This window comes from Silurus meridionalis, chromosome 14 (assembly GCF_014805685.1).
Source record: "Silurus meridionalis isolate SWU-2019-XX chromosome 14, ASM1480568v1, whole genome shotgun sequence".
NCBI classification, from domain to species: domain Eukaryota; kingdom Metazoa; phylum Chordata; class Actinopteri; order Siluriformes; family Siluridae; genus Silurus; species Silurus meridionalis.
In genome coordinates, this window is record NC_060897.1 from 3269234 (window position 1) to 3296793 (window position 27560).

Genomic DNA, 27560 nt, shown 5'->3' on the forward strand with positions numbered 1-27560 from the left:
ATATTGTGAATCAAATAATTAATAAGTTGGCTGCAAAAAAAAAAGCAGCCGCCATGATGACCAGCCGCTTGTAATACCTTCCACAGTGTCGGTCATCATGTACGCTACAGGTACTGCACCTGAAACATTGTACACCTTCAATCTACCACAATCTACACCTTTTCATTAAAAAAAAAAACCAAAATGACGTATTACAGGTGATGGGTTTGATTTTCTTTTTTTTGGTCTCAACCCATTGCATTTCTATACATGAGTCCAAATCGTTCCTTTCTCTTTCTCTATCTATCTATCTCTCATGCACTTTCTGTCTGTCTGGCACACCGCCTCTTGAGACAGAGGGGGAGGAGAGCCAGAGATCCGGCGAGCAGGTGGGCGGAAAGAGCGGAAGAGCAGGAATGGAGGGAGAAAAAAAGAAAAAGAAAACTCACACGAATTGAAAAGGCTAATTCACGAGACGCTGCCAAATCGCCACTATTTGAATTGCATTTCGTATTCCTTCTCCTCGGTCCTTTTTTTTTCCTCCCCCATGCTCTCGTGCACCTAGTTCAGCCCGGATCACGCCATCATCTTCAGTTGCCTCAAATGCATGTTCAGCTAAATCTCTCTCTAGTGCACACACACATACACTAACACACACACGCACACACTCAACCTGCCTGCTTTCAATCTCTGGCTGTTTACACACATTGCAGTTTTGTTTCTTCCTCACGATCTCTTGCATATCACACTGACACACAGGGGACTCGACCAGGTCTATAACACTCGAAGAATATTTACAGACCACGTGGATAGAAAAACGATCCGTTATCTTAATTTAAATCAAATTTGACCAAGCATTTATTATTGATGCTGGAGAAAAAAAAACGGCTCGATGGGGCTCTGTCTCACACGAGCACCGTCCTCCCTGTGCCATACGTCTTGTTCTCTGTGCTGTACATCTCGGGCACGCCTAGAACATGCTGCAGTGGGTCCGGCCCTGTTTCCTCTGTCCTAGCAAGGACACGGGTGGAGGACACGGGCGGACGTGCAGGTGCACTGAAACTGCCCATGTACACGCTGCTTCTGCCTCCATAGGACACCGGGATGGAAGGGCGGGGCAACCGGAGCTGGGAGGAGGTGCAGGGCGGGGTCTGCTGTGATGGGGGGTGAATTAGTGCGGGACGTTCGGGGAAGGGTCTACGATTGGGCGAGGCGGAGGGAGGAGTCGATTCAGACCTGAAATAAGATAGAAAGTGAGTAGTTTTGAAAGATTCCAAAGAGACTTGAAAAAGGTGTTGTCTCGTTAACATTTATGTATCGCGTACAAAAAAAAGAAAAGTTATTTTTTTCTTTTTACGTCAGCAATCAAAATTGGATCTGCAACACTGAACATTAGCAGTAATCATGAAATCGGACATACTCTTAGCATCCTGTCAATCACTAGCCAATCATCTGTGAGCAGGTATGTATGCGGAAGAGGGCAGATATCACTTTCCTTAACCATCATTAGTGGACGAAGTTCATAAAAGCTTGTATTTGAGTTAAAGTAAAGCTACACTCTAAAATATTACCTCAGTCAAAGTGTCCCTTCAAACTTTCACTTGAGTAAAAATACATACATTTTTGCCTTCAAATGTACTTAAGATTTATTTAAAAGTACTATGATTTATTATGACTATAATGTTCCTATTATCATTTTTATCACAAGACTCTTTGCTTAACTCTACTGTTACTTTCAGCACAACAGTATATTAATAGAATGATATTAATGAGTCAAACACTGATTCATTTCTATTCAAATGATCATGAGCACAAAACCTTCTCAAAACAGAAAATCACACGTGTGTTATGGCGAGTTTGTTTCTCCATCATTTATTCCTCTCTAAATGTTCTGCTTGATGTTGAACTGATGCTGAACTGTATGTTGGTGATCAGTAGATACACCAAGCGCCAATCAAAACGAGTTCAAAACAGAGCGAGCGCTCGATCCTGATTGGTGACTCGCTGCGTGTTTGACCGGTTACGTTTTTATCCTCATAAATAAAAAGGCACGATGATTTCGCAAAATGTAGTTGAGTAAAAAGTCAAATATTTGACTATGAAATGTAGTGAAGTTAAATGAAAATCTCTCCAAATGGAAACACTTCAGTAAAGTACGAGAAAAAACTACTTAAGTACAGTAACGAATTACATTTACTTCCTTACTGTCCACCATTATTACACGATTTGTATTTATAAAATGTGTCAATACAATCTGACTGCTGGGAGGGAGGGAAGTAAGGGAGGAAGGAAAGAAGGTAGATCTTCCACTTCAGCTCTTGTATCTTCATGGACCTGGCTTTGGGTCTCCTTGTGCAATTGAAAAAATTGAAATTTCCTGCTTCTGCATCCATAGTTTTTGTTATATAGTGTATATCCAAGCCATTGGACACGCCGCCGGTTCACTAGTGCATGTATGAGACTTGTAAAGAGCTCCTGGCGTCCGCTGGCTTCGTGACCACGCCGCTCTTTCACTTAGCGTCAACGGCTTTGTCGATACAGATACCTTTAGGAGTTTGTAGGTCTTCAGAGGGCTGCAGCGTTTCCTATAACGTGATTGGGATCGTCTCCAGGTATGCTGGATCGCAGACTGACATAAAGAGTGTTTCCTTTCAAACCCCCACCCTTGCCCTCCAGGAAGAGGGTTTTAAGTGCCCTTTTAAACAAAGTGTTTCCAGACGATTCAGTGACCATCTCGGCTCGGAGGTCAGCTCATCCCGACCTACTTATTCAGAGGAGGTATGTGGGCACGCTGCCAATTTATCGCTTATTGCGCACTCGCACCGTGTCCAAATCGAAGTAATTACCTGCTTATGTCCTTATCGAGCACTTGGTTTATTTTCCCAACAGCAGCATGAGTGTGGGACTTGAAAATTAAACTGATCAAATCTCTAATAATAAACAGATCTATATATTTTTTCATAATCATCAATATGTTGTTATAAGACCGATGCCATATGAGTCGTGGATTTGTACCATGGACAGTTGAGTTTCAATCCCGCCTACAATGCTAGCCGCTAACCCCTAACCCTTAGCTATCCTTCATGTTAGTGCTGTCCCCATTGCCATAGAAACAGCCAATTTTTCTGTCCAAGGAGATGAAAAGTTCAAGGTGGAATCTCAAAGTTGCCATCTGATGCCTTTGTTACCTCAAGGTGTTCCGATTTTGGATGTCTAATTGGAAGGTTGTGAGTTTCAATCCCAGCACCACCAAGGTGCTGCTTCTGGGCCCTTGAATGAGGCCCTTAACCCTCAACCAACAGATACAGGTCAAGAGCTTCAGTTCACATCAAACATCAAATTGAAGAAAATAGTGCAATGTCTGTGAGACTGTCACGTGTGAAAATCCAAGATCTGAACTGAGTAAGCCCATCTGGCACCAACAGCACAGTCCCAGTCACAGAGATCACACTTTTTTATTCATTCTGATGTTCAATGTGAACATTAACAGAAGCTGCCAAAGTGATAACGGCATAAAGAGCGGCTTTATGGCTGTTCCTAATAAAGTGGACAATAAGTTTATAGCCAAAAGTAAGATTTATTATTAACTCATATATTTTACTAGATGGACAGAAAGTTGGCTGTTAGTTAGATAGATAGATAGATAGATAGATAGATAGATAGATAGATAGATAGATAGATAGATAGATAGATAGCAGAAAGACACAGACAAACAGGAACAGACATCATATAGTTGGAAGGATGGATGGATGGACAGATGGAGAGACAGCATAATGAAGAAGCAGACAAACAAACGAACAGACAGACAGACAGGCAGGCAGGCAGATAGATAGATAGATAGATAGATAGATAGATAGATAGATAGATAGATAGATAGATAGATAGATAGATAGATAGATAGATAGATAGATAGATAGAGACAGGGACAGGGACAGATAAATAAACATAGATGCATGGACAGACAGACAAAAGGATAGACAGATGAATGGACAAATGGATGGATGGATGGATGGATGGATGGATGGATGGATGGATGGATGGATGGAAGGATACATACAGATACACAGATGCATAAAGAACCAGCATGACAAACAAGCAGATATACAAAGAGACAAGCTAGCTAGTTAGCTAGATAGATAGATAGATAGATAGATAGATAGATAGATAGATAGATAGATAGATAGAGAGAGAGAGAGAGAGAGAGAGAGAGAGAGAGAGAGAGAGAGAGAGAGAAATATGAAGGCAGATGCATATCAAACCAACTTGTAATTCTTTGAAGTGTTTTTCAGATGAATAATCATCTCCTGCCTCTGGTGATTATATAAACATTTAGATTCAATAAACTCAGAATCCATCAGAGATTTGTTTTCCTGCCACATCGTGCTGCAGCACTGCCCCCTGCTGGTTACCTGCTGTAGCGCCTGTGTCCACACGTTAGGCGGTATCGTATCGTTTTTACTTTTACTGAAGAAATCCATTCAACAGCATCCCTGTAGCACAGAGGGTTAAGGGCCTTGCTCAGAATCCCATGAGTGGCAGCTTGGCGATACCAGGGCTTGAACCAGCGGCCATCAAAAAAGTAACCAGTAATGTATATTAGGAACATTTTTACACATCCAGCCAATAAAATCCTGCAGATAGTGGTCAGCAGCTTCTGGTAATGTTACATCAGTTATCAGAATTTGTCCGAACATGGCAGTATATCTTCAACTTTGACACACAACAACTGCTTGAATGTCGAACATCCAGTAACCTGGCGGTTCTGCGGATGGAAAACGCCTTGTTGAAAAGAAAGGTCAAGCGAGAGGACAGCCAGACGGGTTCGATCCGACAGAAAGCCGACAGTAATCCGGATAACCACTCTGTACAATTGTGGTGAGCAGAAAAGCATCTCAAGACGCACAGAACATCGAACCTTGACGTGGACGGGCTACAAAAGCAGAAGACTACGGCGGCTTCCATTTCTGAACAGGAGTCTGAGGCTGAGGTGGGTACAGAGGGCAGGAGTGTAAAAACATAGCCTGGTCAGAAGAAGGCTATGGTCAGGATTTGAGCCCAACCGCATGCATCCATGGCCCCAACCAGTCTTGTGTCAATGATCCAGGCTGGTGGAGGTGATGTAATGGTATGGGGGTGGGAAGAAAAGTTCTTTCGAACTTATTTCATGAATATGCAACAATAAGAGTCTCAATCACACTCAATCTCTGGATCGGATTCCAGCAGAACACCTTTGGGACTTGGTAGAACAGGAGATTTTGTTCACTTGAAAAAGTTTTAAACTTGGACCACACGTTCATCTTGAAGAATTGAACCCTACCAAATGGAGGCCTTACGGTGTTCCTAATAAAATGCTGTTGCACTCCCCCCCCACTGCTCACCTGCTGAAGCGCCGGTAGTCGCTGTGAGCTGTACTGAGCGCCGGTTCTCCTTGCAGCAGAACCGAAGCCTGATGGAGCTGTCCATGCAGTGCCTGATTGAAATAAACATGAGCGGCATTAATTTCTCCATCAGCTCTCCATTAGCCAAAAAGAAAACCTGTGCATGGAGGCTGGGAGCTCGGTAATCCTCAGGCCAAGAAAAGCTCTGCATAAGCACAATTCTCCTGCATCGTAAATCATCGTTTATTAGCGCTAATGCTTTCGCCTTCCTTTCTCTCCGACATGTTGTCTTTCATCTCCTTTCCTTTTCTCTCATCGTAATCTCTTCCGCTCCTCTCTGCCCATTTATAATTCAAAGAAAATCCATCCTCCCAATCCGTGTTCACTCACAAGAGGAAACGTGTCAAGATAAAAACAATTTAAAAACACTCCTTTTTTATGGTAGTTTTTCTCTTTTTATGATTTGTGATCATTTCAATTAAAATTCAAACACAAACCTTCATCCTGAAATATAACATCTCAGTCTCAGTTACGATTATGAGATGATGAGGTTTGTGTATATATATAAATAGAGAGAGAGAGAGAGAGAGAGAGAGAGAGAGAGAGAGGATGGATAAACAGATACACATATAGAAACAGAGATACACAATGAGACAGCATCACAATCAAGCAGCTTTTCAAAGACACAGTCGCTTCCATTCAACCACAACCTCCATGGGAAAAACCAAGGAGCTGTCAAAGGACGTCAGGGAAAAGTTATAGACCTGCACAAGGCTGAAATGGGCTACAAGACCATCAGATGTTTTGGGTCATCATCATGCTGGAAGACCCATCTTCAGTGTTCTGACTGAGTCTAGGAGGTTCTCATCCAAGATTCTACAGTGCATGGAAGTGTTCATGTGGTGATGTTTTTCTGTACCTTTAGCAGAGAAACAGCCCCAAACCAGAATGTTTCCTCCTCCATGTTTGACAGTGGGGATGTTGTTCTCAGGGGACATATTCAGCATTTCTCTGCTTCCAAACACGGCGAGTCGAGTTGATGCCAAAGAGCTCAATTTTGGTCTCATCTGACCACATCACATTCTCCCAAGCCTCCTCTGAATCATTTAGGTGTTCATCTACAAACTTCAGACGGGTCTGTTCATGTGCATTCTGGAGCATGGGGAGTTTGGTGTGTTACCAATAGTTTTTTTGGTTACTGTGGTCCCAGCTCCCTTGAGATCATTAACAAGCTCCTCCCATGTAATTCTGGGCTGATCCCTCAACTTTCTCAGAATCATCCTTACCCCATGAGGTGAGATTGTGCATGGAGCTCCAGACCGAAGGCGATTGACTTCTCTTATATTTCTTCCATTATCGAATTATCGTGCTGTTTCTCACCAAGCTTCATGCTGATGGTCTTGTAGCCCATTCCAGCCTTGTGCAGGTCTACAATCTTGTCTCTGACATCCTTTGACAGCACTTTGGTCTTTCCCATGGTGGAAAAGAGGTTTAAATGGAAGAGGTTGATTCTGTGACGGGTGTCTTTTATACACATAATATATATATATATTTATTTATTTATGCAGTTGTGATAAATAAACCTAGATATAGATGGAAATATGCAGATAGAGAATATTGTATATATACTGTATGTATATTAACTTCTGATCACATAAAAATGAAGTATGTGGATAATAATATTTATTTACAAGCTCGTAGCTACACCTGGTTGTTTTTTATACGTTTGGGATCAATTGTGTGTTCTAGGAAGAATCTAAAACACTTCTGCTAATAAAGATTTAACACACACTTGTGATCGCGGATCGCCGGATCCCATGGAAACGGTGACAGAAATTTCCGATCGACGGCCCGTGACCTCTCTTACCCGCAACGTCCTGTAGTGAGGCTCCAGAGGCTCGTCTGGTGCTGATCGTCCCCTGTACTGCTCCTGCATCTCACTGACAGGCGGAGCAGAGACGAGCTTGACTGATCGGCTATCTCGCAGCTGCAACAAATCATACACACACACACACACACACACACACGTTTTACCTCTAGGAGCAGATTAATGCAGCCTTTGTGACCCTCCACATTGATCAGCTGCTAGAAAGGTCAGTTTCATTGGGCTTCAAGTGCCATTGATCCACAAACGTAATAAATCATTTATTATAACACCTCATGACAGATGATGGAAAACTTCATAATAATATACTTTCACTCTCACTAATTAGAGTCGAAACTTAAATTATTTATTATTACAATTACCTTCTGAGGCAGGCGGTTCAGGAAATGTGTACACCAATGCGGAGGAGCGTTGGAATAAATAACATTCCTCAATACAACGTCCACAGGTTTGGGGTGGTGCACTGTGTGAGAGGTGACGCTGTAATGGAGGGGTCCGGGCACCCGTCTCCGGAGAAGAGGGGGAAGTGGGGCGTCCTGGAGAAGGGAGTCGAAGGATTAAGCCGATAAAGTAATGGTTTCTTTGCTGCAATTCGACCATGAAGACCTGACTCACTTAGTCTTCCCCGAATAGTGTATATTGAGATATGTCTGCCACTTAAACTTTGAGAAACATTTCTGTAAACTGCTGGTAATTCTAACAAAATAATTATCTCCTGCAGCAGAGGTAGCTCTTGGTCATTCTTTTCTTCTAAAAAGACGCTTATGTACAAGGAGTCTCCAATGTCAGCGCTTTTTTAATACACTAATACATGAAAATGTCTTCAGGACAGATGATGTTGTTGTTCTGTAACATGAAAAACAACAAGCTGAACGTTCTTTGATATTAAAAGTCATTTTACAAGAACACCCATGACCCGTTGAGAATTAAGGACAAACTGTTAGGGGGGGCATGTGAAAGCATACAGACCTTGCAGCTGTGCAGGTATAAAGTTTCAGGATGACTATAAACATGCCCAGCACTGTTCCTGGTGTTAGCAAACCTGTGCCAGTCCATTACCCTTCACACGGCCCTACATTCAAAATAAACAGTAAGACAACAAACAATTGTACAATATAAAAGAAAAAAAAAAACATTCCTAATGAGTAAAAGTAGACTTGAAACTATCAGGACGTACAAGCGTCGCTCCTCGGCAGCCTTTCAGGATTTGTTTACTGTCACTATGGAACTGTCACTATGGCAACCCAGTCGAGGCTCCAAACTGCTGTTCCAAACTGCTGACTCCATTGTGGATGCCAAGTACACTAAATTACACTAGAAGAGGTCGCTGAATTTTAAATAAATCTTATATCTATATAGTCTTGATCAGCATTACTCGTGTCTTGTGCACTAAATGAGGATGGGTTCCCCTTTTGAGTCTGGTTCCTCTCAAGGTTTCTTTCTCATAACATCTAAGGGAGTTTTTCCTTGCTACAGTCGCCATGGCTGCTCATCAGGGATAAACACACACCGTTCACCTTCACTGTTAAATTCTGTAAATCTGCTTTGAGACAATGTCCGTTGTAAAAAGCGCTATAGAAATAAACTTGACTTGTCCTTGTGTCCTTAATTAGCTACCTATTGTTTCCACCTGTGTTTATTCATCCCCCCCCCACCACCCTCGGGCAAGCTGCAAGAGTTCCCACATGCAACCGATCCTGGTTTAAACCCCGGACTCTGAAACACCCTCATTGTAGACATGCTTCTGGACCAGTCCAAGTAGCCACGTTTAAAGCATTCAGTAGACACATTCTTATCTGAGCAGTTAGAAGTGAGGCAGTTTCCAGATGCTGGTATTTAAACTCATGACATTCCAATCAGAAGTCCAACATCTTGCCCACTGTGCCACTAGTTCCACTTACCATTAGTAGTAGTAAGTAGCGTCATATTAGTGCTAGTTATGGACAGCTGAACATCACATTCATATGTTTGTTGAACCTCCAATTTCAAATCCCTTTCGCTGATAGACTCCATTCTTCTTGGAAGGCTTGCCACTGTGTTTTGGGGCGTGGCTCTGAGTGTTGTCTTTAATACATTTATTGCGATCAGGCTTGGTGTGATAGAAGAGTATCTGTGAGAGTGAAAGGGAAAGTTTATAGGACTGTGGTGAGACCTGAGATGTTGTCTGGTTTAGATACAGTGGCATTAAGTAAAAGACAGGAGGTGGAGCTGGAGGTAGCAGAGCTGAAGATGTTGAGGTTTTCATTGGGAGTGACGACGATGGATAGGATTAGAAATGAGTTTATTAGAGGGACAGCGCATGTTGGACGTTTTGGAGACAAGGTGAGGGAGGTGAGATTGAGATGGTTTGGACATGTGCAGAGGAGGGACATGGGGTATATCAGTAGGAGAATGCTGAGGATGGAACCACCAGGAAGAAGGAAAAGAGGAAGACCAAGGAGGAGGTTTATGGATGTGGTGACATGCAGGTAGTCGGGTTGAAAAAGGCAGATGTAGAGGACAGGGGGTATGGAGACGGATGATCCGCTGTGGTGACCCTTAATGGGAGCAGCCGAAAGAAGAAGATTGCGATCAGGCTTGGATGTGGTTTGGGGAGGTCTGTGGTTCAGTCTGTGTTGTAGTTCATCTTGAAGGTGTTTAGTATGGGTTGAGGATGTTTCAGGCTCTCTGCAGGACACTTGAGTTCTTCTATTCCACTGTCTGGTCTTTTTGGAACTCATCATGATTGAAAAAGTGATGGGAAATTTGGAAAGCTACAGCACACAGAAATTCTAAACACGCCCATCTTAACCAAACTCTGCCTTCAGCAGCTCCATGGCCTGCTCGTGGTGCTCATCATCCATGTTCTTCACACACACACTGCATAATTGCATAGATCTGTGTGTAATTGTCAGTGGTGGGCAGTAATGAAGTACTTTTTTCAAAATGTGTATTTAATTGTGCAATAAATGTATTTCGAGTGAAATTTGTACATGAAAGTGCGCTCAAAACGTCTCCAAATCTGTGGACTGCTCCGAGAATATGTTTTACTCATCCAGTGACTACAGCTGAAGCAGAGAGAGCTTTTTTAAAGAGCTGAAACTAATCAATGTGGGGGGGGACATCAAGTCATGGCATGGTTCACCCAGGGGGCGTCATTCACCCTTAGTGGCATCTACTGATCACCAGCACCTACACCAGCATCAGTTCAACAGAGAAACAAATGATGAAGAAACTTCAATCACTGTTTAACTCATTATCAGTCTATTAATAGATCAGTGTGCTGAGAGGAACATCAGAGTCTTTTCACACAAACTTGAGTTGATTAAGTAAAGTGTCTTGAGACAAAAGTGATAATAGGAACATTATAGTTATAATAAATCATAGCACTTTGGATACTTGAGTACATTTGAATATTTTACCGAGTGCATCTCTTCTTTAACTCAACGACATGCTTTGTGTTCTTCGTCCACCAGTGGTAATCACATGGATTTGGACAGGACGGTGTTCTAACTAAAAGGTTTTGTGGGTCTTGGAATATTTACAAAAATATGAAACATTTTAGGACTTTTCCATGAAGTATATAATGTTTAATGTTCAAAATCTATTGACTTCGACCGTTTATACCATTAAGAAATAGCAAACTAAATCCAGTGGTTTATTCCAGAAAGGAGCACAAAATCCAGCCCAGATCATCTTTCTCAAATAAGTGTAAAGGTATTATGCTTTATATACAGTGAAGTGAGGAGGCTGGGGGATGCTGGGAATACAGTGCCCCTGGAGCACAGAGGGTTAAGGGCCTTGCTCAAGGGCCCAAAAATGTTAGCTTGGTGATACCGGGTTTCAAACACCAGACCTTCCGATCAGAGCCTTAACCACTGAGCTCCCACTTCCCAATGGTAGAAGTGTATAACCAGTAAGAACGGATTATTCTACAGTACCACATGCAAGGTTCCTGCAGGTTTTACCGTCAAATTTAAGACTTTTTAAGATCATTAAGCGTGAAATTTAAAACCTACATCAAAAATTATTTTTTCAACTTGCAAATCCCCATAGCCGAGTCACTGGCTACCTTCTAACAGAGATACACTATATTGCCAAAAGTATTGGGACACCTGACCTTTCCTGCTCAATGTGGTTCTTTTCCAAACCGTTACAAATCTGGAGGCGCTCAATCGTACAGGACGTCTTTTAGATGGCGCTATAATACAATTTTGCGTTCACTTGAACTTGCAAACTCAAACCTGTTCCAGCATGGTGATGCCCATGTGCACAATGTGAGCTTCTTGAAGATCTGGTTTACATGCTTTGGAGAGGAAGATCTTGCTGCTATAGAGCTCTGATCTCATCCCTACTGAACACCTTTGGGATGAATGTGAACGCTGACTGCACCTCTTTCGTAACACCCCTGTGTCTGATGAACACAAATATCCATAAACACACTCCAGAATGTAGTGGAACTTTTTAGTGGATTTTTTTTAAAGCCAAGCGTTTTTTTTTAAGACCCGGTGGAACCCCTGTGCGTGATTACTGCAAATTCCTTAATCAGACCAGAGAGTGGAGGAACGAGGCGGTCTGATAGCATTGACAAGTTTATTGTAGACATGGATGAATGAATTAAATAAATAAATAGGTCACGGAGATGTAAACAGACACGACTAACAGCTCGAATCCACACAGACGAAAACACTAAATATGTTTACACACACACACACACACACACACACACACACACACACACACATCCAGACAGAGGATTAAAGACAAACTCTTTGGGTGTGCAGAGGCGAGGAAAAGCTCTACAGGTTTCTCTGAGGTGTGGAAGAGCATAATCCCCGTAACAGAGCATGACGTCATATACAGAGACTCGGAACACATCAACACACACACAAATATACACACACACACGCACACAGCCCTTAGAGGAGCACAACCGCACACTTCCGTTTCTGGTCGCTTTGCTGTAGTTGGTCTCGGGTTCTTTAATTATATTACTGAACGCTTTCACTCACACACAATAACTCAAATAAATAAAAAATAAATACAAAACAAAACTCAGTCTCTCCCCCCTGCCCCTTCCCCCCTCCCCAGGATGAGCATGTTTGAGGTCTACAGTTTCAGGAATGTTCCACTAACATACATCTAAAGCGAGACGCCGTTCGTCTCGTCAGCAGCTCAAGTCTTCCGTCTTCCCGTTGGACGATGGAGGAATGGGCGGGGTCGACAGGTGAACCGACGGTTGGGATTGGTTAACCCCGAGACTCTAAAGATCTGCGGGAAAAAAAAGGAAGGAGAAGCAAAGGGGGTTCAAAATGGCATCGTATCGGCTCGATTACTAGATGGATATCAAAGATGGAACGTGAGCGCACGAATGGCTGGTGTGTTGCTGGCGTCGTCGAGCGCTGCGCAGCTTCTCGAACCGGGCCTCCATCTCCTCGAGGACTTTCGGGGTGTAGCGCACCACCAGCTTGACGGAACCCTGCGCCGCCTTCAGCAGCTCCACGGCCTTCTCGTGGTGCTCGCCTTCCACGCTCTACACACACAGAACACTGTGAAGAAGACGTAGAGAGAGAGAGAGACGGAGGATGCGCTCTTGCCCCGGACGCGCTCATGTACTCACCACTCCGTTGACTGAGAGCAGCTGGTCGCCCCTCTTCAATCCGCCCTGTCGGTCGGCGACGCCCCCTGGAATCACCCTGGAGATGTAGATGGGCGAGTTCTGCTCCTTCCCACCCATGATGTTGAAACCGAGGCCTTCGTCCGTCTTGGGAAGCTCAACGACGCGCGGGTGGGCGTGGCCTTCACTCGCCGCGAACGCCGCCACTGTCGCCTGCAGAGATGGAAAAACGGTTTAAGAAAATCCGAGACGGAACGCCGGAGTGTGGGAGAAGGAATAAACGGTGCGCCGACTTACTTTAGCGGTGGCCTGAGCTCGCACCTCGGGTCCGCCCACGATATCCAGCGTGTCGTACAGCTGTTCGTACACCTGTCCGAAGAGATAGAGGGAAAGAGAATGAAGAGAGCGCTTTCATTTAGCAGTTTCTTCACGCCTTAAAAACCGAGGTTGGTACCGAACCGTGAATTGTGTGTACCGTTACACCACATGCTGAACAGTACACCATAACAATGATGGAACCATTATGAATTTACATTCGGTGGGACCCGTGTGAGGAGGGGTTCCCTTTTAAAATGAGCATGAAACCACATCCATACATAAGTTGAATCCAATCTGATCTCATCTAACATTTTTTTCTGAGTGTCTACTATCTGGTGCACGGCAGAAAAGAAAGAAACCCACCTCTCTAATGGCAGCGCAGAATTTGCTCTGGAGAACCCTCTGCAGAGCCTGCAGTTTGGGGGGAGGCAGCTCGCCGCTCCTCTGCAGGCGGTCCAGCAACTCTATCACCCTGCATACATCTGAGACAAAAAGAGACGAGAAGACGAGATGTTTACTCAACATGTGAAAAAATCCCCTTCTGAAAACTAAAACACGCCATTATCACGTTTCCACCCACAAGGTCGCGGTGCTGGTACTAATGTTCTGCGCCTCTTCCACCATGAAGAAGGTGGTTCCTGGATGGAAAATTCAGTTCCAAGCCTGACAGGAAGCCCATAACTGGGGGGTCTATAATACAAAATTCTGTGTGCAAAGCCGCCTTTAGTAAACAGTCAAATCAGAACTGAGAGTTTCTGAGGGAGGGGGTTATAGTGTTCAGAAGGTCATCAGGTCAAACCCAAGCAGTACCAGACCGGGGGCCCTGCTGGGCCCTTGAGCAAAACCCTGAACTCTCAACTGCTCAGTTTTATGAGTAAGATAATGGAAAGGGACGTCTTCCAAATGGCAGAGAAGTAAATCTCTATGGAAACGTATGGTCGAGATTGTACCGTTTAGATCAGGGATGTCCAAATCTGTTCCACAAAGGGTGCAGGTTTTCATTCCAACCACGCAAGAGCAACACCAAACTCCACCTGCTTCAATCTAATGATTTTCATTTTTCAGGAGGTTGCATCCACACTGGACCTTTGTGGAAAAGATTGGACATTACTGGTTTAAATCGAGATCGAACTGTTTAGATGCAAACCGGATGCAAAGCGACTCAGCATGAGATCATTTCATCCATCATCGTGCGTCACTGAAGCTCTTGGTGGCTCGAGTGATGTTCTACACCACAATGCTGATGGACTGATGAACAGGTTAACAGGATGTGTGTGTTTGTGTGTGTGTGTGTGTTGATTGTCATGCAGTCATAACCTGCAAAAGTTTGAAACAGCACTATATAGACACTAATATCTATAATAAAGAATATTACTACTGATTACGTCATAATCATGAATATGTAAATCAGTATTATGACAAAACAGTATACTATAGCAACGTATAGTATAGTAATATGATACGTACTGTTTGTTTAAGCATACTATACAGATTATGATTAAGCAATTTATAGTAATTATATTTAAGATATTTATTCTGTGTGATCATTAACATGTATTTTAATAAAATCAGTGGTTAAGAGTTTTTTTTCTCTCCGCCACAAACATCAGCATGTCGCTGCTCCTCAAACCGAGTTTATATTACACATTTATTTGTTTATGTATGTGTGTAAAATACAGTATATTGTTCTGGGGAATAAACGCGTGGTGGTCGCTACCTCTCTCCAGGCACAGCGGCTCCGCCATCATGTCCGCCTCCTTCCCCGGATGATGATGATAATAAGACGACATCATGAGCGGAGCGAACCGGAGCCGTTTAATATTGTTTTCCTTTTTATCTCCTGTTACAAACCAAAGCAACCTCGAAATGTTTTAGTTGGTTGTTTTTGTTTTTTTATGACGTCTAACTAAAAATCCAGTCCCCAACCAACATCCTTCTCTCCTGCACCAAACAGCGGCGGACTGAGGAGACGCTGAGAGTCGCTCAAGCAATGACGTAGCGCTCGGGTTTTAAAGCGAGACTCAATCTGATTGGATGGGCGGTTATGGCGTCATCATTGTGCGACGGTGTTGTTTATCAAGGTGAAAAAATAGCTTAGCTTAATATATGTAAACACTAATTATTTCAGCCTTATTCAGTTAAAAGATGTTACTATAAAGGTAAAATTAATAAATCGGTGAGTTACATTACATTTATCATTTTGTTTGGAATGTTAATTGACGTATTTATTTAATCTTAGATTAAAACGAATTGATCGTTTTTTTTAATCTTACGATAAATGAATGATGCGCAAGTCTTTTCTCTTCAGCTGTTTTTATTTCCTCATCTTTAAATATTTTACACGTTTTTGTATCTTATGTATGTTTTGTGGCGCTTGTATTGTTCTTATAATTTTGCTTTATATCTTCGGTTTGATTAATTTGTGCGTTTGTTGTTTGAAGCATAAATATAATTTTGAAAAAAAAATCTATACTACAGACATGAAACTATAGATGAATATATGAACAATAAATACAATAAAGAGCAACAATAGAAAATGCAAAACGTTACATGATTTTTAAATATTGAAGAATTTTATGATGAAAATGTGACCTTTATAAAAGTACATTTCTGCATAAAATCTTCATGACACTAATCAAATAGATCACAATATACTGGTTATTGGACATACTACAGATACACACTACCTGTACACACACACCATCTCATCTTTTCCAGTTGCACGTGCTTCTTCACCAAAGTGTAATCACAAAGCTGAAGGCACAATTATGAAGGACGTCTTCACAGGCAGTAGCATGACATTTTTCAGTCACTTGAACTAGGAGACCCAAACCTGTTCCAGCACGACAATGAAGATACATAGGTTGGACTGGAAGATCTGCTGTAGAGCTCCAACCTCAACATAATTAAATGTAAAAGCTGACCGCACCCCAGGCCTCCTCACCTCACCTACATAAGCGCCTGACTTCACCAACACTATTGTAGCTGAAGGGATCGCCACCAAATCTAGTGCAACGTCTTCCAGAAGAGTGGAGGTTATTGTTAAACATCAGGCTTCCACAAGCTTTTGCCCAAATAGAGTGCATGAAAATGAATCATGTATGTAGTGTATTAATATTAACCTGTGATTGATTTAACCTGAAAGTATTTACAATCTAATTGGGCTGCAGTGAGGAAATTGTGTGTCAAAAATAAATGAAAACTTCAAACTTTTTCATTTAAAAAAAAAAAGCATATTTATTAAAGAGAACCAATGCACAAAAATAAACAGAACCCCAAAAACAAACGTCACTTGAAAAGGTGGTTCACAAAGCATCCATACGAAGACGATTAATTACAAAAAAATAAGAGCAACCTGTTGTGAACCTATGGCAACATATTCTCAGCTAAAATCCCTCACCCCCACACGCATTGCTTATCAGGTCAGAGCTGTACATGATGAAACCTTGGAAACATCTTACCAAGAAAGGATGCTTTGAGTGGACATTTTTTTTTTTTATACTGCAGTGTTGCTCCTACAGCTCAACAGTTGGGTCAAACTAATACAATAATTTTTAATGCACCATTTTTTTGTTTTTGTTAATCCTTGCCAAAAAAATAAATTGGTGGCAATAAAAAAGAAAAAAGGAATACAAATCACAGTTCAGCTATTCCTATTTCAGCTCATGGTGGACAGATCATGCTGAGAAGAAAAGCAGATTAAATTGAGAGCCAGACTGATTCTTCACCACATGTATAGAAACTTTGTTTTTCTTTTTATTTCTGCTTTTTAGGGACCTAAAAGTGTTTAGTACTCATCACCCTGAGCTTCCATCTTGTAGCCGTTTTCGTTAGAAACGTAGCCGTCTCCAGACTGCATGGAGTCCTGGTCCATCATCATGGCGTTCATCCCGTCCTGAGAACCTTCCTCTATCTGTGGCGGGAGAGATCCCTCCCCTTCTTCTCCGTTACCCAGGCCTTCGTTCTCACCCATAGGGGGGAGTAAAGAGCCATGTCGATCCTCTCTACGCTCGCGATCACCCCTGTCCCGCTTATGCTCACGGTCTCTGTCCCGGTCTCTGTCTCGCCTGCGTTCTCTGTCCCTATCCCGATCTTTGTCTCTGTGACTACGCTTCCTGTCCCGGTCTCTGTCCCTCTCTCTGTCTCTATCTCTGCCTCTCTCTTCACCCTCTGGCCCTCCCTCCTCTCCTCGACCCTGGTCGCCCAAGCCGGACTCGTCCATCCCTCGCTCCCCACCTTCACCCATCATGCCGTCGGTCATCCCGCTGGCGCCCTCTTCCCCTCCCTCAGCTCCCTTTCCTCTCTCCCTGTCTCTCCTCCTCTCCCTGCTCCGGCTTCTCCTCTTCCGCTCTCTGTCTCGGTCACGCTCTCTGCTCCTTTCACGTGGTTTGGCTGCTGGTGGTGGTGCTGGTGCTTCTCCTTCACCTCCTCTCTCCCTTTCCCTTTCCCTGCGCCGGCTAGGGCCCTCTTCCACGCTTCCCCCTGGCACCCTGTCGCGCTCACGTGACCGGGTGCGCCTGCGCCTCTCTCTTGAGCGAGAGCGTCTACGTTCGCCGCGATCCTTTTCGCGCTCGCGCTCTCGGCTCCTCTCACGCCGATCTCCACGCTCGCGGTCCCTGTCGCTGCGACGACAAAAACAAGAGCAAAATATAAAGATGTGCAACGAGATCCAAAGCTCGCATTTAATAGCTGCAGGAGTGAACAGTAGGGAAGTAAATCTAGTTTGTGCAATGATCTCAAACACTTTCAGTGTCATTCTGGGGTGTTGTTCGTAGAATCTGGGAAAATAATGAATTGAATCCATTTTGGAATAAGGTTGTACACACTACTTCATACACTGCCCCAACACACACACCTTCCAATAGGTCGATCGTCATAGCGGGAGGTGTCGTCTCTACCGGAATGCTTGATGTTAACGTCTGCTCCACCTCTCCTAGTGCCACCCAGACCTCCACCTAGAAACCAGAGAACAGGCAAAATATTAAAGTAGGCACAAGAAATATAGTGTGTGTGTGTGTGTGTGTGTGTGTGTATATATATATATATATATATATATATATATATATATATATATATATATATATATATATATATATATATATATATATATATATATATATAGAGAGAGAAGGCAATTGTATTAATCACACGCTATTTGACATTAACGAGTGTATCGCAAAACACACCTACAGTGTGCACGCATATGTGATAAAATCTAGTCGCATTTAAAGCGCTTAAGATATGGGGGCCGAAAACTGTACATTTCATACAATTAATCATACAAAAAGTTCTTATACATCAGCATTGATGATCAATGCAACTCAAATATCAGTATTCATTATTGATGCGTATAAAAACAGACGCAGCCATCGCTGCTGTTAATTTCATGTTAAGTAACAGCTCAAAATGTTTAATTCTAACTGACAAACACTCATACTCTTGTCAATGCTGTGAATGGACACCACAAAGAATATGAATATAAAATTTTTTTTTAAAGGCAGCTGTCCATGGTACTCAAGGTACGAGCACAATAAACATCAGAATATCGTTTTTGTGTCAATATAGCACACCCCTGGTGCCCACCCATCCATCCAAGGTGTATTATTTTTTTTTACCCAGGCGACGTGGGTGCCATCCCTTCACAGTGCGTCCTCTCTCTACATCAACTAGAACTCTGCGTCCGTCAATCTTTTTTCCATCGGCGTGCTTGTAGGCCGCTACAGAGAAAGAACATGCAGTAGAGAAAGCACGAGAGAGAGAGAGAAAGAGAGAAAGGGGAAAAGAGAGAGAAAGATCATGTGTGAGATGGACGAATGTATGCTGCAGTATTACTGTAGATTTCGCTTACCTTCAGAGGGTTTTCATGCCCATGCAAATTCAGACAGGCATTACACAGCACACGCTTACCTTAGAGTGCAATCATGAGCAATACCCACACCACGGATTGCTTTTATTTTATTACTTTTAAGGTTGACAAGGCCACCACGGCCGGTTACGTATACATGTCCTAGAATCATTATTTTTTTTTTTTATTAAAAGGGGAAAAAAAAAAAAAAACCCGAAGGCGTTTCTAAGATTTGATTCTTTACCACAGCTCAACATGTAGAAATTATACTGACACATACCTTAAAAAAAATCATAAAAAAAAAAAAAAAAAAAAAATCATAAAGCGTTTGGGGTTCTACCGCTGGCAGCTCTGCATGTAAAACAAACAAGCTGAATGGACGGCATAAAAATAAAATAAAAAAAACACATGAGCCTGAATGTTATCTGATATCAGACCATGTAGTGAAAACTGCAAGCCATTAGCTAGAATATTTCCCAGATGTTCTTCCAAAATCATCTCACTTTTTATCTCCAGGAGGCTATTAAATGATTAAATTGTATAACTGAACACCTCATTCCTTATAGCCTTTATATGATCTCAATTCGCACAGAATTGAGAGGGAATTAGCCACACCCTCACGTGAAGGACACATGGGCACAAAATAAAAAAATAAAAACAAAAAACAAAAAGAGCACCATAAGAACACAATTATCACCTTCACACTCCCCACCACAGACAGTAAACCTACATCCATTTAAAAAAAAAAAAAAAAAAAAAAAAAAAGTACTTTAAATAAAGAAGTGGCTAACATCCATGTCTCCCCATGCTAAATCTTTGTGCAACACCCAGAAACCACCCCCCTCCCGCACCCACCCCATCAATCTGGTCTGAGCTGGTCAATAATCTAAGATAGTAATCCCCTCCATCTTACCACATTACCTGTAAATGCTCCCTTACCATAAGACCTGGCCAAGGCTGGAACCCATCGCTGGTGTAGCCTGGTGATTCCAGGTGCAGAGCCAAACGGGAGGCGATACTTTTCAAACTATGTACACTTGGATTGTTTAAAATAAACTGGAATCCGTTTCCCACTTGGACAGATGGACTGGACGAGGTCCACACAGCTACTGCACTGCACTGCTGAAGACGGCCACCCCGGTGGAATAGGATACAGCGATCAAGCTATCTAACCTTAAACGAGGGCCTTACCGGGAACCCTCTTACATTTACACTAACCTCAAACATCTGTCCACTAGAGGGCCTTACCGGGAACCCTCTTACATTTACACTAACCTCAAACATCTGTCCACTAGAGGGCCTTACCAGGAACCCTCGTACATTTACACTAACCTCAAACATCTGTCCACTAGAGGGCCTTACCGGAAACCCTCGTACATTTACCCTAATCTTCAACATCTGTTCACTAGAGGGCCTTACCAACAACCCTCCACTTAACCACTATTAGAGGGCCTTACCCCAAACCCTCTCTATTCCATAAAGCTAGAGGGCCTTACCAGGAACCCTCTTTTACATGTACTCCAACCTCAAACATCTCTCCATTAGAGAGCCTTACCGAAAATCCTTACATTTATCACAATCTCAAACATCTGTCCACTAGAGGGCTTTGCCAGGAACCCTCCATGTAACCACTATTAGAGGGCCTTACCCAAAACCCTCTCTATTCCATAAAGCTTGAGGGCCTTACCCAAAACCCTCAATTTTCTATCAAACCTCATCAGTACCCAGAGGGCCTTACCGACAACCCTCTCCTCCTAAATGGTCTTCGAAAAAAACATCCCATAGTCAAAAGGGGACATACCAGGAAGTCCTAAACATATGGGGTGGACAAATCAGTAGCCCTGGTACCGCAAACAAGTAGCCTGGATGATAGGAACACTAACTGGCACTGGGGGACGACACTGTGCATTACATCACAATGGACCAAAAAGTATTGCCTGGGTCTTATTTACTTAAATATTTAATAGAATTAACATTCATATTTATAGCTTCAATATTTGTATTATTTTTGTAATAAATAATACTGAACTTTAACATTTACATTATTTTTTTATTCCAATATCTATTTCGAAATGCCAAATACGATCCAACCAAGCAATCGGTATCAGTCGATCTCTACTATAAAGGTCTCTAATAAAGTTTCACGGCCACTTCAACATCACCTGGTTTGTAATAATGGCCTCTGATGTGCCATGCTTTTAGACTATACCGACGTATGTTTTTCTTTTACTGGTAAATTCATTTTCAACCACAACGCCTGGCTGAGCCGCCCGTTAGACTGAGCACATTTAATGATTTGTCCACCCCAGTCTACATAATCTAGCATTTCTAATCTAGATCATTTTACGGCCTGTTCAGGTCTAGGTGGTGGTTATTTTACTTTGAGGGATTATACGTACTCTCATAAGGCACAGAGGAGGAAATGTACAAATAAATACATTTATTTAAAAGGGGAGTTTTTATTTTTTGGAATGTATAACATTTTCTCGAAAGAGGACGATTTCTGCTCATTCAGTGTTTAACTCTGTATGTTCCTGGATCAGTAACTCCTAATCTTCCTTGAGCCAAATTTACTAGATTTTTTTTTTATTTGGTCAGATCACAGACTGCCTTCGATTAACCTACATCAATTAAAGCCATCTATTATTAATCAAAGGGATATACTCTGTAAGATTTAGATGGGTGGTTCTAATGCACATAAAAGAATATCTGTACAGTGCCACAGTGGTTTCTCCAGATCTACTATGCACTCCTATAAACGTCATGTCGCATGCGTCTCTTCGTGTTTCTTCCTCAGCCTTATTTTACAATGTCTGCCAAAAAAAAATCCCATGTAAATTTTGCAGAGTACAACCTGAGCTTTATTATTAACACGCAGTGGCTTTAACGGAAGAGGTTGACCCCAGACACCGGTTCCCTAAACCTAGCCCAAGGGACGTTCACGGACCAAAAAAAAAAAAGTAACCGTACGTGATTTAGCTTATATACATCTATATATCTCTATATAGCTATATATAAATAAAACTCGTCTTGGAAATTTGGTCCGATGGACGTGTACCTTGTCGAAGTAGATGAGGGTGTAAAGAAATCTTACCCATCATACAAACCCATCATACCAACCATATAATGAGCTGTGGTAGTAGGGTGTAGATGTATCAAAACCATCATCATGATCTGCAAGCCAGCTCTGGCCAATAGCCATCAGAGATAGGCGGCTGCAGTAGCAACGAAAACAACACACAATTAATACACGGCATGGACTTGCAACGCTTCACTCAACAACAGAATTCCAACCTGAGCTACTGTGTAGTACAAAAAAAAAAAGCCTTCGCCGTGTTGAACAGACAGACTCGTGTGCAGGGTAGTTTTTTTCGTGATTTTTTTTCTTCACCTTGGCGCTAAAGAGGGCTCGGCCTTTAGCTTACCGTCGTCGCTCCGACTGGAACACATACACACACTCTTCTGTGTGTCTCAATGCCTAAACATTACAGAGATGCCGAAGTGCGGCGACATTCGTCAGAACGTGTATGTAGTGGACTGTTGACTTGCATGTATGTAAACCCGCCCTCACCTCCCTTAGACATTTACACAAGGTACGATACACACAACGCTCTCCACAGAACACACTCGCAGTCTCGCACACACAAAAGACAGACACACATCTTTTAAACCCGATATTCCCGAAGCCCACGTGATATTTGTGGATCTGAGAGCGAGGCATTCGGTCATATTATGGATTGGTCTGATTGGAGATACACATGAAGGTCGGAGTCTACTCACAGTGCATGTCTCGCTCGTGTTCATACTCGATGAAGGCGTAGCCGCGGGGTTTTGACGTCCTCTTGTTGTACACGATGTAGATCTAGAAAACCAAACATAACATCGCTCAGAACACGCACATCACCGCCACAACACACCCCCTAACCAGAGAACGACTGCATCAAGGCATGCAGAAATTATTTAAAAACAAATACACAGACAAGATCGGAGTAACCATCAAAGGTCAACTGGAAAATACTTGACATTTTGATTTTTTAAAACACACAAGCAATGAACACAACCCGGAAAAACTATCGGTATGGATTTTTGTCAATAGCCAATAGTTCCAGCAATCAACATTCCTTGAACGTCCAGAATGAAAAGAGACTCGCGTCTTATTTAAGAGCAATACGAAGAGAGATTGATCATAGCAATCATCGCTTGATGACAAACAATATAGGTTACTGGTCATCTTAAATCTAAAACATAGTTTTTCCGGGTTGCGTCTGAGAAGGTCAGTTATAATATATGCTTTAAAGTAAATCACTTACACCATGAACGAATGAACAAATGTTTTGTGGCAGAACAATAAAACAAAGATCTAAACTAATTTTAAAAAAATGCCCCACCATCCACTGTGCCTAGTATAAAGGTGTTCAGTGAAGTGTGTACGTGTTTGCTTTTGTTTTCAAGAAGAGCCAAGTCCCTGGACACCATGTACCACGGCTCTGCTTTCTCCACTATATGTGTGAGGCTTCTTAACGTATTAAAATCAAAACTAATCTGAACCACTTACTCGTTTGATGGGGCCGTAGACCTCGAACTCGCGGCGCAGTTTGGACTCTGTTGTATCGTAATTCTGTGCAAAACAACATAGAATAAATGAGGGAGGTAGAAGCAAAACAAAACAAAATTACTGAAGTCGGATGCAAATCACAGAACTCACAATTCGAGCGACAAACAAAGTCTTGAAAGCGTCCCCTTGAGCGTTCGGGTCGTTGTGAGGATCCCCTGTTAAAAAAAAAAAACACCGGTGAAGACGGGCGTTTTCTTTTTGTCGCCAGGACAACCAAAAGGTTAATAAGCGAACGTAAAAAAATGGGTTTCAAATGCGAGCTGTACTTACACAACTTTAGCTCGGTTTCTACGACCGTTTGCCTCCGCTCCATCTTCTCGCGCCTCTGTCGTTCGAGTTCGGAAAAGATGTATATTATAGTCTAGAACATATTTGGTGTCCACTAATATAACGATGTTGAATAAACCGTCTCACCTTTCTTTCGAGCCTCTCATCACGCGTTTCGGCTCTTGTAGGCGGAGGAGCATCTCGAGGGTCCTGCTCATTGGGAAGAGGAAGAGAGAAATTTTCAATTCATAAAAGAATATGAGCCAGTCATATAAAGACTCAAAACTTTGTACAAGCATCCAGGAACACCTACAAGAACTAAACAATAATCTAAAACACAACACACTGGAATACAGTACAGATGCCCTTACAAATTTCTCACTCATAACTAAACAGCTATGGGATTTCAGACCTTGCTCAGGGGCCCGAGCGTGGTGTGGCTGGGATTTGAACTCACGACCTTTAGATCCAAAGTCCTTACCCACTAAGCTACCGCCTCCCTGAATAGACCCGCTTATTTGGTTTCCAGTGCATTGTAACACACATGGACAAAATGCTATTAAAAAAATAAATAAATAAATAAAAAGTTCTCATATCCAGCTAGAAATTGTGCAACACTCCATTTGGGTGTTTTTTAAACCTCGTCGTAAATTACCACCAAAATGCATAATTTAGGGATTTCAACTCACAATTAGGATTAAAAAGGGCAGTAAATTTCCTAAAAAATTTTCCAAGGGAACTTCATCTGGGGAATTTGGAAACTTAGCAAGAATTTACAGTAATTAGAAATATGGAGAAATATACATAAAATGCATCAGATCCAAAAATCTATAAACATTTTATTTCATCATAAGAAGAAAATATATTTTTTACTTAATTGTTATTGTCAATGGTCAAACTGCATGAACTTGTACCTCAAAGTGCTTGATGAACGGTGCAATCCCGGAGTAAGGCTGGTTGTGATGCTTTTCATGGGGGAGTTTCTCCAGCTGAGGCAGGAATGGGATCGGATCCCGCGGGGCAAACAGGGCCAGCAGGTTCGGTGGCAGAAACTGAGTCATTGTTCACCTAAAACGGAAAAGAAGCCAGACAGAAAAACAGATGAACAACTCCTGAAATGCATTCATACGTAAATAAAAGGAAAGAGGACCTAATGCGAAACATAGAAATGACCGATTCGGACCGATCTTAAAATTCTGCACTCTCTCTCCCCCCCCATAAACCACAGGGTTTTTTTTTTTTTTTGGGGATGGGGTCCTTGACGTTATTGTTACAATAATTATGGGAGTCACGTGACAAAAGAACGAACGACTCGGAGCAGCAGATACGAGTGGTGAAGCTGCAAATTTCATAATGAAAACGTAATTTTATTTCTCATCAAAGGAACGAGATAAACAAAATGACTCGTGAAAAGAGTCAAGATTCAAAGAACCGAGTCACTAAAATGATTCGATCCTCCCGTCACCAAGTCTCGATTTAAATACGACCTAAATAAACAAAATATTTTATACACACACACACACACACACACACACATGCACACAATTCCTATTTTCTAAACCCATGAAAATGACTCAAACCTAGTTATAACTGATATAACCTCCTGAATGAGTCAAGAGCAAAAATAAAACCAGAAAATGACGTTACAAATAAGTATTTTTCTTATAAATGTGTAATTAAACTCTAAACTCGATCCGGAACTCTGTAACATAAGAAATAAATGTATAATTATAATACACTTCTAAACCCCAACCTTACCCCAGTGCAGTTTGGTGTATAATGAGCTGGCCCACGCTCAGAAGAACCTGATTAGCATGCTAGCTCGCTAGCTAGCATTGAGTATTAGCTTTACTCATACGCGCGAAATTACACATACAAACCCTTAAAACCAATCAATATCACGCATACAGGTGCAATTTTAAACTAAAAACGTGACAACTTGAGGGTTTTATTTTTGCAAAGTTAATGGAAAATGCTAACACGCTAGTCAACAAGCTCGCGAGCCAACATGGCCTTCTCCGAGCGCCGTTCCGTTTACCTCAGTTCGGCATTCAACACAGAAATGAAATCTCCGAGCTCGACGGCGAACGAAATCTCCTCCGAATTTCCGTTAATCGTCCCCAGGACAATCTTAACGGATCCGTAATCGGCGAAGAAACGACTGAAATGTGTCCTCTTGTTCTCTGTGAGGCGCTAACTCTTAAAATGGCGCCGTGCCATAAATCGCACGCTGTTGAGAAGTTTTACGACAACAGCGCGACAGTGGGCTGGGGTTGTACGGCACATACGTGACTCTCCTACTCAGCTCTTGCATTCACCATTAGCAATAACTTTGATTAAAACTATTATATATATATATATATATATATATATATATATATATATATATATATATATATATATATATATATATTATTATTATTATTATTATTATTATTATTATTATTATTATTATTATAAAAACGCTAACAAAACAACCTTCTTTCACCCTATTTTTTTTCAAATTGTAATTTGAACTGACCCCCCTTACACACACACACACACACACACACACACACACACACACACACACACACACACACACACACACACACACACAATTAATAATTTGTAAAATAAACAAGTTCATGATCAATCAAAAATGTGTACTTTAAGACAAAACAGTATTCAATGTAAAATATCGAGGTGCATTTTTTACTATTTTATTTCAAACTTTTTTCCATAACAAAGATCTGACACTGGAGACTCCTTCCAAAATTGCAAAACTTTCACCGAAAACCTCACACAATGTGTATAGTGAGCGTCTTCACTACAGGTGTATATTTAAGATGTTCACAGGTGAACAAAGTACAAAAAGCGTAGTTGAGTAAAAGTAGAGATATACTCTGTAAAATATGACTCAGATAAAACTGAAAAATGTGCCCTTTAAACTTTCACCTGAATAAAAGTACAAAAGTATTTGCCTCAAGTGTACTTAAGTTTCCGAAGTACTATGATTTATTACGGCTATAATGTTTATCATTTTTGTCACAAGACTCTTTACTTATTCAACTCAGTTTATGTGAAAAGACTCTGTTACTCTCGGCACAGTGATCCAATAAAATTATATTAATCAGTCAAACACTAAAAGACAGGAGGTGGAGCTGGAGGTAGCAGAGCTGAAGATGTTGAGGTTTTCGTTGGGAGTGACAATGATGGATAGAATTAGAAACAAGTTTATTAGAGGGACAGCACATGTAGGACGTTTTGGAGACAAGGATTGAGATGGTTTGGACATGTACAGAGGAGGGACATGGGGTATATCAGTAGGAGAATGCTGAAGATGGAGCCACCAGGAAGGAGGAAAAGAGGAAGACCAAGGAGGAGGTTTATGGATGTGGTGAGGGAAGACATGCAGGTAGTTGGTTTGAAAGAGGCAATTGTAGAGGACAGGGGGGTATGGAGACGGATGATCCGCTGTGGCGCCCCCTAATGGGAGAAGACGAAAGAAGAAGAAGAAGAAGAAGAAGAAGGAGTCGGGGGGTTGGGGGTAACGCGTTACAAGTAACGTGCGTTACGTAATAATATACCTTTTCTGGAGTAACGAGTAAAGCAGCGCGTTACTTTATAAATGTACACATTAATATCTAAATTACTTTTCAGTTAAATTATTTGGCATAAAAAAAATCAATACTGAA

General features: G+C 41.9%; 3 protein-coding genes across 3 annotated transcripts; all 3 read right to left on the minus strand.

The window, feature by feature from the left end:
• Positions 1-813: 813 nt before the first annotated feature.
• zgc:193811 (uncharacterized protein LOC559801 homolog) lies at positions 814-8463 on the minus strand. Its single transcript, XM_046865417.1, has 6 exons — positions 8420-8463; positions 8212-8314; positions 7605-7778; positions 7225-7344; positions 5358-5449; positions 814-1215 (listed from the first exon to the last, which is right to left on the minus strand). Exons 2-6 carry the CDS (start codon positions 8296-8298, stop codon positions 885-887), a joined length of 804 nt encoding a protein of 267 aa, XP_046721373.1. The 5' UTR covers positions 8299-8314; positions 8420-8463; the 3' UTR covers positions 814-884.
• Positions 8464-11800: 3337 nt separating this feature from the next.
• Positions 11801-15148, minus strand: lin7b (lin-7 homolog B (C. elegans)). Its single transcript, XM_046865420.1, has 6 exons — positions 14874-15148; positions 13520-13638; positions 13136-13207; positions 12842-13051; positions 12591-12754; positions 11801-12492 (listed from the first exon to the last, which is right to left on the minus strand). Exons 1-6 carry the CDS (start codon positions 14947-14949, stop codon positions 12471-12473), a joined length of 663 nt encoding a protein of 220 aa, XP_046721376.1. The 5' UTR covers positions 14950-15148; the 3' UTR covers positions 11801-12470.
• Positions 15149-16890: 1742 nt separating this feature from the next.
• snrnp70 (small nuclear ribonucleoprotein 70 (U1)) lies at positions 16891-26110 on the minus strand. Its single transcript, XM_046865415.1, has 10 exons — positions 25922-26110; positions 24798-24951; positions 24031-24093; positions 23887-23941; positions 23707-23771; positions 23557-23619; positions 22782-22863; positions 18772-18873; positions 18012-18111; positions 16891-17778 (listed from the first exon to the last, which is right to left on the minus strand). The coding sequence occupies exons 2-10, from the start codon at positions 24942-24944 to the stop codon at positions 16944-16946; spliced, it is 1512 nt and encodes a 503-aa protein (XP_046721371.1). The 5' UTR covers positions 24945-24951; positions 25922-26110; the 3' UTR covers positions 16891-16943.
• Between the last annotated feature and the right edge of the window lie 1450 nt (positions 26111-27560).